Source organism: Loxodonta africana, chromosome 3, assembly GCF_030014295.1.
Source record: "Loxodonta africana isolate mLoxAfr1 chromosome 3, mLoxAfr1.hap2, whole genome shotgun sequence".
Taxonomy (NCBI): Eukaryota; Metazoa; Chordata; class Mammalia; order Proboscidea; family Elephantidae; genus Loxodonta; species Loxodonta africana.
The window spans coordinates 47,462,782-47,474,148 of record NC_087344.1 but is presented as its reverse complement, the minus strand read 5'-3'; the positions used below and the strand labels follow the sequence as shown (position 1 = coordinate 47,474,148).

General features: G+C 44.0%; 1 protein-coding gene across 13 annotated transcripts in view; it reads right to left on the bottom strand.

The window, feature by feature from the left end:
- Positions 1-11,367, bottom strand: part of VPS13D (vacuolar protein sorting 13 homolog D) — a 273,955-nt gene that overhangs the window by 65,247 nt on the left and 197,341 nt on the right. For 12 of the 13 annotated variants that reach the window (XM_064281295.1, XM_064281302.1, XM_064281297.1 and 9 more), the window contains 2 exons: positions 4,657-4,789; positions 340-535 (listed from right to left, as the gene is read on the bottom strand). In XM_064281295.1, the coding sequence (XP_064137365.1) occupies positions 340-535; positions 4,657-4,789 (329 nt within the window). Of the gene's footprint in view, positions 1-339; positions 536-4,656; positions 4,790-5,553; positions 5,667-11,367 lie in introns of those variants that run through there. The other variant, XM_064281309.1, reaches the window with a different exon arrangement.

Here is an 11,367-nt window from a genome sequence, read left to right as displayed (position 1 = left end):
TACAGGCCACAGAAGCAAGGACTCGGCCTACCCAGCAGTTTTCATAACGGGCACGTGTGGGTCCAGTTAGCCTGGTGAACAGGGAACGCTGATGCCTGAATGAAGAAAAACAACATAGCATGCCATATACATATCTGGAAAAATGCATGCCAGCTGTTTGTACCTCATTTCATGTAACTGTATAAGGCACGTGAGAAATTTTGGTTACAAGTATTCAAATTAAAAATCACATTAATTAAAGCAGAAAGTATATGCTAAAACACATCAGTATGGATTATATGAAGGAGCAGACTTGAGCCGGAAAGTGCAAAATCACCCTCCCCCCACATGGCCACTGACCTGGGACCACTGAGTGTGGCTGTGTCTCTCACCGCCTGGGCTGTTTCTGATGCAAAATCCAGGGCACCTGCCACTGGCTTGGTTACAGTGCCAACGAGCCCTTTCCCAAGGCCGGATATGAAACCACTGACACCCCCTTCTGTTTTCACTCCTTCCACTGTTGAGGTTATAACGCTGGTCAATCCACCAATGATACCTAACGAAAAAGACAAGGGCTATTATCACCTGTCCAAGGAAAAAAGCATTTAAAGCCAACCCCCTAAACTCTACATGCCTGGCAAAGTCATTTTAATCTGCATGCCAGGTAGGCCACAAACAGGCCAACCCAAGATGGGGAGCCAGAAGATGTGCCCATTAAGTTCAGTCAGGGTATATACATTATATATCAGTCAGAAGTACTGCATTTGGGTAAATCTGCTGCAAAAGATCTCTTTAAAGGGTTAAAAAGCAAAAATGTCAACCTGAAGACTAAGGTGCGCATGACTCAAACCACGGTATTTTCAATCGCCTTATATGCACGCGAAAACCGAACAATGAAAAAGGAAGACCGAAGAAGAACCGACGCCTTTGAATTACAGTGTTGATGAAGAATATTGCATATATCATGGACTGCCAGAAGAATAAACAAATCTGTCTTGGAAAACGTACAGCCAAGATGCTCCTTAGAAGCGAGGATGGCGAAACTGCATCTCATGTACTTTGGACATGTTATCAGGAGGGACCAGTCCCTGGAGAAGGACACCATGCTTGGTAAAGTAGAGGGTTAGCAAAAAAGAGGAAGACCCTCAATGAGATGGATTGACACGGCTGCAACAATGGGCTCAAACATAAGAACTGTGAGGATGGCGCCGGGCCAGGCAGTGTTTCATTCTGTTGTACACAGGGTCACCATGAGTGAGAACTGACTGGAAAGCATCTGACAACAACAACATTAGTCAGAAGTAAAGTGTGTTCCAGTTTAAAAAAAAAAAAATCAAAGAAAATCTAGGAGGTTCACAGAGGCCACTTTTCAATTCTAGAGCTTGGGGAGAACATGGGTAACGTGCAGAGGAAGGAGACAGTAGGATCTAAATCAATGAGAGACTAGAAAACAGGGTTCTTTCCCAAATAGGGAAAAGCTTGAAGAAGTTGAGATCCTATGAAAGATAGGGTAGAGAAATAACTATATATTTGTTCTCGGGCTTCAAAGGACACTATGTGACCGGCCAACACCACCAACTGTTTGAAATAAGGTAAAAGCTATTGCATGCTTTGTTGAAATCAGGTACAGACAATTATAGCAAAGCTTATGAAGGACACCCCAAAAAACTGCCAAAGCCAGATGGAACCCTTGATGGAGCCAGCTCAAGAGACCAACCAAGATCAAAAAGATATTCCAAACATTTTGGAACGTGAAAGCAGTGGCCTGAAAGAATCTCAAAAGTGGTCAGAACTTGGCAAAGGCTGGAGAGGACATAGGCGTTGCAGGGAAGAGCAGGGCCCTGTCTGGGGAGCAGCTCCAGGACTTGTGCCAGGGGCCTCACAGGATGTTTACCTTTGACAGTGGGGGTGTGAGGAAACACTCTAGACTCTTCAGCTCTAGTGAGACAAATTGGTAAAGGAAACTCCTTGGGTGAGAATGTACTAACAATTCATAATGTTTCATTTGGTTTCTGGGCCCATTTGCTCTAGTTAGGCAATATCCCTTTCCCAGCTTTTGGAATAAAGTTTATGGCACAGCATAAACTCTGGCCAGGAGTTCAGATGAGGACCTCAGAGAGAGAACATTACTGAGCCTGGGTCAAGCAGAGCCTACAGAGAGAACTGAGCACAACTGCCAGTTTTTAAACCAGGGAGGTTTAGTGGATTCTTGTTCTTGTTATATTTTAAGGGACTTTTCATCCTGAAGGATGAATCTTACTCTAGGCTAACGCTCTGCCATCACGTCGATTCAGACTCACGACAACCCCACGTGATTCAGAGTAGAAGTGTGCTCTGCAGAGTTTTCAATGGCTGTGATCTTATGGAATTAGATTGCCAGGCCTTTCTTCCACAGCACCACTGGGTGGATTCAAGCCACCAACCTTTTGATTAGTAGTTGAGTGTAAACTTTTTGTGCCACACAGGGACCATATTCTAGGATATCACTTTCACATTATCCAGTGGATCCTACTTATATGAGGCTATTGGTGCCTGGTCTTAGATTGGCCTAACTGGCTCTGGAGATGCTGTACATATTATCTGAGTTACCCCTAATTAGATTCTTGCAACCCTGACAAATCACCCATATTCGCAGCACACTGTTGTGTCCATCTGAAAAATGAGGACAGCCATGCTCTCTCTCCACATCCCAAGGATGCTGGACAGATAAAGGTAATTGTTCATAGTACAGTACTTTATATTCATTAAAAAGAATTTAAAAAGTTCTTTAATGCTCCAATGCACTAACATTACAGTTACTAGAAAGAACGATTAAATCTCTAAAACTAACCCCCAATGATTACCCAACGGTCAACTTTTAAAAGTCCATAAACTTCAGCCAAATCTTCCTTCTAGCCTGATGTCTCCTTGGGGGCAGCGCCCTTTAGAGTTGGGAAGGCTCAGAAAAAGCAAAGGCATTTTGATCCAAACCTTGCCATTATGAAAGCTAATAAACAAAAACTCTGCTCTAAACACCATGTCCCAAGCACTAAGAGAAATCATATTCCTTCCTCTTCCTCCAAATGCAGATATTCAAGAGCAGATCAGCCTTGATATGACTTCTGATAGCTCCGGACTATTCCTAAGAGTGTGGCACAAACAGTTTAGTTTAGCACGAGCTGTATGCCAGTATTAAGTTAGGTACCGCACACATAAAGATGTCCTAGAAACTATACAAAATGGTCTTTATGCTTTCACAGCACTCCTAGCCTATCAGAAGAACGAAACGCACAGCTAACGCTATACACAACCAAGGCTGCCATGTGTGCTCTCCCAACCCGCTGCCGTTGAGTCGATTCTGACTCATAGCGGTCCTGCAGGACAGAGCAGAACTGCCCCATAGGATTTCTAAGGCTATAAATCTTTTCGGAAGCAGATTGCCACATTTTGCTCCCGCGGAACAGCTGGTATGTTTGAACTGCCAGCCTTTCAGTTAGCAACCAAGCGCTTAATCACTGGCGCCACCAGGGATCCTATGTGTGTTCTAAACCTGAAACCAAACCCATTGCTGTCAAGTCGATTCTGATTCAAAGCGACACTAGAGGACAGAGCAGAACTGCCCCATAGGGTTCCCACAGAGCAGCTGGTGGATTTGAACTGCTGACCTTCTGGTTAGCACCAAGCCACCAGGGCTCCATGTATGTTTTACAAAAAACAAACAAACAAACAAACCCGTTGCTCTCAAGGCAATTCCAACTCATAGTGAACCATAGGACATAGGAGAACTACCCCATAGAGTTTCCAAGGGGCACCTGGTGGATTCGAACTGCCAAACATTTTAGCCAGCAGCCGTAGCACTTAACCATTACACCACCAGGGTTTCCATGCGTGCTTTAGTGAAGTTCAATTCTAAAAGGGAAAGTGGAACTGAGGAAATGTCATTTGAGTTGGGACTTACAGGTTGAGTTGGATTTAGATCCACAAGGAAGTAAGGCAGAGGAGGGGAGGGCAGAAAGACTGTGAGTGAGCAAGGATTTGGAGGCATGTCTGGGGAGTAGTATGTAGCTCTGTATGGCTGAAATAGAGATGTCTGGGGGACAGTGGTTGGAAAATCTGGCTGGGTTTACACTGACAAGGGATTTGAATGCCATGCTAAGAAGTGTTTGAGAAAAATGCCACAGGAGGCAAATGAGTCAGAACTAAAACAAATTCAGAGATTGAGCACACTCATGCCATCGCCTACATCCTTTGGGCACAGGGATTGATAATCCCCATGAATGTGCATTTATGCAAGACATAAAAAATATCTAGGCCACACACCTGGCAGCTGATTTCACACTTCAATTTTTCTTTGAAAAGAATGATAAGTAAGCAGAGGGCAGGGTCTTGAGGCAGCACTTCCAGGCTCTAAGAAGAGGTTCAGTTTATTACACCTGATGACACTTAGGGAGCAGAAGCCAGAGAACAGGAAAGAAACTGCAATGTACACAACGTTTTAAAAATAAATGGAGAGTTTTCACATGCTGTCACATCTGAACTGCAACGAGGATAAAATAAGAGATCTTGGAAGGCTACTGGGCATAAGACACCAAGCTAGGATTTCCACTGTTGTCAGCCTTCTTTTTCCGACTTGCGATCAGCTGGGTGAAATGGCCCCTCCTCAGCCTTTCCTTTCCAGCCTGCTATCAGTTGACTTACCATGAGCCAGGCCATGGATGCCAGCTACAAGGTGCTCGCCACTGGTGGCCGCGTGGTATCTGATGTACTCCCGCTCTGACTGATGCCGATTGTCCATAGTCTTCCCTAAGCCATCGGATAATGTCCCCGCAAACTGTAATGAATTAAAACAGAAGGGAAAAAAAATTTTAAGCCTCAGCATTATTTTTACTATTTTAAATAAATACCTTCCCTTGCTCCTAGCCAAGATTCAGTAGATACTGATGGAGAGATAGGTTAATTACTGACTTACACATGCTGTCTGCCCCATGACAGTGGTTCTCAGGCACTGGAACACACATTGTAGGGTGCCTGCTTTGGTGGACACAGGGCTTACACAGTAACTACTAAAAACCCATAACCGCATTTACTTCCCACAGTTCTACTGAAAATTTTCTGAAAAATTAAAGGTATAACAAGTGGCCCAGGCAAAGGGGAAGGGAGCGTTGGGATTCTGTTATAGTAAGGACACAGGTTCTTTGCTCTAGGAATTAGGGATTTAAAAATAGGAAGTGTGGCAATTTATCGTGTTAGAGTTTGGTATAAAATTTTTTAGACATCAACATTTCTAAAGTCATACTTTTTCTTTCATTTATCCAGCAATTAACCAAAAACCTAACCCGTTGCCGTCGAGTGAATTCCGACTCATAGTGACCCTATAGGACAGAGTAGAACTGCCCCAGGGTTTCCAAGGAGTGACTGGTTGATTTGAACTGCTGACCTTTTGGTTAGCAGCCGAGCTCTATCTTAACTACTGTACAACCAGGGCTCCATCCAACAATTACTGAGGGCCGATAAGGTTCCAGTCCCTCCTGTTTGTCAAAAGGAGAAATGAAATAGATGGAAAGATGAACAGGTTAGGTCACCTTTCATAGGAAGTGGCAGACTTGAACTCATGACTTCAAATACAAAACCATCTTCCCTCCCAAATCAGAGAGAGATTTTATTTATCCTGGCATACTTCAACAGAGAGGCTGTCTCACCCATCAAACCTGGATAAAAAGGACATAAAACTCTGTTTTGTCACAAGACAATTTGAAAAGGTTTAACGTGACAGTTAATAAACCACAGGGTACTTATCCTCATCATTCAGGCATAAAAAGAGAAGGATATCAAATATATAATTAACCTCCTTGGGAAGGATCTACCAAAACAAGTGGTTTAAGTGCCAGTGACCCAAGACTAACCTTTTAGAAAACTCACAGGAATGTTATTTAGACATAAAGCTCAGTGGAAAGGTTCAAGGCAAGTAGCCTGCCTTGAAGACCCAGTTCACTGGGTAGTCATCGGGAAGCCTGTTTCTTTCTGGCTTAGCAAGGAAGGGCAGGGAGGGGAGGTTATGAAGATCATAACCATCAGTGACATTAGAGGCAGGGGAGTTCTGGGCACAGAAGAGGAACCAGAGGAATAAACAGCAATCCCACGTAAAGCAATGGTTACTGGAGCAAGATATGCGAATGCGTCTTCCTGTCCTGAGTCCAAGGCTCTCAGATCTAGGGTAGTGATTACTGACTTTTCTGGAGATGCTATCCCTATCATTATTTGTTCACTTTTTGCCTTACCTTTCCCATTACTCCCTCCAACTAGAAAATTAAAGTTAATTAAAATTAATTTTACAGTTTCCTTCAAACAATTGGAGACACCATGGTATTGCTGCAAAACCAGCACTGTGAATCACTAAATGGGTACTTCAGTCAAAGAGAGAGCCCCCTGGAGAAGCCCATGGTGTAGGAAAAGGGCCATGAGTTTGGGCATCTGGCTGAACCAGATTCCAGTTCTCTCTCAACCATGATAGTAGCCGCATGGCCCTGAGCAAGGCACCCTGCCTGTGTGACTCTGCTCTGCATCTGGAGCGTGGTGATAGTACCTACTTTGCCATGTGGTTGGAAGGATTAGGGACAATGACTCACGGTTAGGCATCTAGTTAGCATTTCTATTAGAAAGCCATTATTGTTATTATTAGTCAGCTACTAGTCCTTTTTTTCACTAGTCCAAGGAGGGAGGCCTGGTGACACAGTGATTAAAGCTCAGCTGCTAACCAAAAGGTCAGTAGTTCAAATCCACCAGCCACTCCTTGGAAACCCTACGGGGCAGTTCTACTCTGTCCTATGGAGTCGCAATGAGTTGAAATCGATTTGGCGGCTTTAGTCCAAGGAGAAATATCCTGCATTATTTGAAGAAAGCTTTTTGAAGGTTTTGAATTATGGTCATTTGCACTAGGATTTAACATTAAAAAGCAAACAAAAACTTCTCTTTTCAGCAGAAAAACACCAACCTCCAAATGAGTTTTTGGAGTGGTATCATCTTTGGTGATTTCCAAAATCCTTTCCAGCTCTGACAGTGCGCGATCTATAACCCAAGTCAGGCTGTTTAAGCATTTACTCTGGGCCCTGCCTGGATTTAGGAACTGCAGAGGATACAAAGAAAACAGCAGCCTTGGACCCTGTTATAGATTGAATTGTGTCCCCCCAAAATGTGTGTCAACTTGGCTAGGCCATGATTCCCAGTATTGTGTGATTGTCCACCATTCTGTCATCTGATGTGGTTTTCCTATATGTTGTAAATCCTACTTCTATGATGTTGATGAGGCCGGATTAGAGGTAGTTATGTTAAAGAGGTAGGACTCAATCTACAAGATTAGGTTGTGTCTTAAATCAATCTCTCTTAAGATACAAAAGAGAAAAGCCAACAAAGAGACAGGGAGACCTCATACCACCAAGAAGCAAGAACCTAGAGAATAACATGTCCTTTGGACCTGGGGTCCCTGCATGGAGAAGCTCCTCGACTGGGCAAGATCGATGACAAGGACATTCCCCCAAAGTGAAGAGAGAAAGAAAGCCTTCCCTTGGAGCTGACACCCTGAATTTGGACTTCTAGCTTCCTAAGCTGTGAGAGAATAAACTTCTCTTTGTTAAAGCATCCACTTGTGGTATTTCTGTTATAGCAGCACTAGATAACTATGACAGACCCTGTTCTCAAGGAGCTGACAGTCTTTTTGGGAAGATCATAATTACATGCATGAAATAACTGGTGACAAGAACCTGGAACACAGAGTGTAAGCACTCAGGAATCCAGAGAGGAGAGAGAAAAATGTGACCTTTGCTTTGGAAAGGGTCAAAAAAAAAAAAAAAAAGAGTTCCTGCTGTGTTGTGGAATTATGTAGGCTGCCAGTGTTCTTCATTTCAAGGTCTGGACAAAAATGCCTCCCGCTGGAGGCCATAGAGTGGTGAGGGCTTGATGACGTGCAGGAGCTGTCGCTAGGAGTGCCTCATGAGCGCCACCTGAAGAGACCCAGGAGCACCCAGATTACTTTCTGAGCCTTGTTCAGGTCTTCCCCCTTTTCTCAAACTCTTAGTTTTACAGCTGCTGTGCCATGTAAGGGGGATATTATGTTTAAGGCCCCCTCTACCTATTTCTGGCAGCTGACTAGGAAGAAGTTAAAAATCCTGTAATTTTTTTTTCCCCTAAGTGTATATGGGAGAATAATCTAGGCAAACTGCCCAGTACCAACCATGTAATCTCCCATCCCCAACCTGACCAATGTCAATAAAACAAGTTAATATCCACAGTTTACTAGTGAGCCTATGCCAAAAGTTTAATCACCAATTGGTCCTGCTGCAGCAGCCTTGGCACCACCAGCATTGGCTGATTTCTGGGTGTTCTTCATTCAAAGATACCTTGATTGTTTCCAGAAGGATAAGACAAGGAGGCCTAAGAGATCACCCTTCCCTCTAATACTGGATTCTTCTGTGTGCTTCTCTGGTGCCTCACCTTTGCTGGAAAGGTGCCTATTACACATAGTCAGCTCACTCTAGGACTTCTATCTGAATTCCCACATCTCCATATAAAGACTAATGCACAAGCCAACTAGCCTTGTTCTTTGTCACTTATGAGTAAAAAGTAAAAGATACTAAGATATTAATAGAAAAAGATGCAAAAGTCTTCACCCCTAACAATGTGGCTTTGAGAACTCAGAAAACCTTGGTAGATGTTGAAACCTATGATCCAACCAAACCCGCACTGATGACAGGTTAGTCGTATTTTACTAGGAGAGACTTCTTGTAGGAACTAAACCTAGCATGCACTAGGTGGTCACAACGGGGAATGGAAGCCTGGGGGCAGATATTCAGACAAAGGGGAAAGATATTCAAAGAGCCAGAGGCCTCGGGGTAAGGTTGTAAATCAAGAGGATATTATTGCCTGTTGAGTAGATGCTGACTCATGGCGACCCCAGGATAGAACTATGCTCCACGGAGTTTTCGATGGTTGATTTTTCGGAAGTAGATAGCCAGGCCTTTCTTCCAAGGCACCTCAGGGTGGGTTTGAATTGTCAATCTTTTGGTTAGGAGCTAAGAGCTCAACCATTTGCACAACGCAGGGACTCCTATCAGGATATTAGCAGTACAATTCAGCTATGTGTCCAGCCAATCAAACATGTATGGAACCCTGACTGTATGCCAGGTTAGAGATTGAGAACCATAAATGAGAAGTGGTTTCTGCCTCCTGCATTTCAGGACCTCAGTCAGGAGGTATATGGCATAAGAGTGTCTAAATTTTGACTGTGATATTTAATAGCTCTGAGATCATGGGCAAGTAACTTTAACCTCTGTTAGCTTTGGTTTCCTAATCTTTAAAATGGAATAAGCATATCCACCCACAAGGATATTTCTGGTGTGATGGATCACTTTTGTGTGGCCTTTCTATCCATGGAGCCCTGGTGGCAAAGTGGTTAAGAGCTACAACTGCTAACCAAAAGGTAGGCAGTTCGAATCCACCTGCTGCTCCTTGGAAACCCTATGGGGCAGTTCTACTCTGTTCCATAGAGCCGCTATGAGCCAGAATTGACTCCGTGGCAACAGTTTTTTTTTTTTTTATAGCCATGGTCTTGTAAGTCCTACTCAAATGACTGAGCAAGGCTGTGCAGATAGGGTAATTATAGCCCACCAATGGGATTGTTCAGTTTTGCTATCCTGCTGGCCTTGAAATGAGTGACCCCAGAGGCAGGAAAGAGGAGATACCACCACCACCACAAAGGAAGGAGGGGGCGGCAGCAGAAACCTGGCAGTAGGAAGGAGACTGCGTGGTGGGTTTCCAGGCCCATGGAGAGAGAAAGCTGAGTGCCTTTGGACAGAGTCCTAGGCCAGGGAGAGATGTGCCTGAGAGCATACCTGGGAAGAGGCTGTCCTGATAGAACTGTATCCTGAGCATTCCTCAACCTGAATTATAACTGTTAAATCCCTAATAAACACCCAAACTGTCAGCATAGTCTGTGAGTTCTGTGTGGCCATTGCAATGAATCACTGAACCCAGCAGAGAAGTAGAGATTGCCGTGGCAGGGATGGTTGGCATTAAAAATGGTAAAGATGGCAAAGAGAGAAGGCATGTCTGACCTCCGCCTCATGGGAACCAGCCTTGGGCTGTTGGTCTTGATGCTCCTTTCCCCTTGTGAAGTTAGGGGAGGTCAGACGCTGCCCCCATGCGGGTTTTACAATACTATAAGGATTAGATAATATATGAAAAGCACTTAGCACAGAGGCATTCAATAAAAACAGTACTGGGTTATCTAAACATCAATTTCTTATATAAAATAGGAACAATCAGAATCCACAGGGTTGTTGTAAGGATTAAATAAGAGAACGTGTATGTAAAGCACATGACCCCCCAGTAAAGCAGCTGCACCTGGTAAAATGGGAGCTATCGTTATCGTCGTTAGGTGCTATCAAGTCAGTTCCAATTCATAGCGACCCTGTGTACAACAGAACAGGACACTGCCCTGTCCTGTGCCATCCTCACAATTGTTATGCTTCAGCCCATTGTTGCAGTCACTGTGTCAATTCGTCTCCTTGAGGGTCTTCCTCTTTACCAAGCATGATGTCCTACCCTTAGAGGGGACATAAAATCCCCCAAGCAGACAGCATGTGCTAGGCTCTTACACCTGGAAAGCCACACACAGCCATGGTGCCACAGGGAGGTAATTTGTAGGTAACTTGTAACTCTGCTTGTTATAAACAACACCTCAACATCAGAGGGAGCACTTGCAGACACTGAGTACATGTAGCTAATTTTGTAGCAATTTCAGGTCCACAAAGTACTTAAGGCTACAAGTGAATATTGTCCTAGAGAAGATGAGAGGTTCCAAGGAACAGAATGTCCTTCAGAAAACCTGCTATTGCACTTGGAGAGGCAACAAGGATTTTCCCCCTTCTGAAGCTTCAGCGTAAGCCACACTTGTGAATTCTGGCCACAGCTCACAGCCATCAATTTCTATAAAGTCCTATTTTCAGCAAGGGGGTGAAAAACCTCAGAACTACTTCAAGATGCCGCTTCTACTGCATAGCTAACAGACAGTCTGTGTCAACACCCCAACTTCTCTTAAAAAAAAAATCCCATTGTCTATACAGATGGAGGCACTGCAAATGAGCCCAGATTTTGGGCCTGGCTCTGAACACTTGATTTTATAAAACTGAAATTCAAGTAGATGCTGGAATGGTACAAGAACAAAAAATTCACACTGTGTCCCTCTGTTCTGTCCTATCAGTTTTCCTGACCCTTTCAGGATATTCAGTGAGCATGGGATGCCAAAGGTATTTGGCCACTGTAAGAGGAGCCTGGGCTTGGATTTCTCCCCCTTCTCCTGGGTTCTTCTTTCAGAATTATTTACCTCATGGAAATTTCCTCTTTAATATCCTTGCT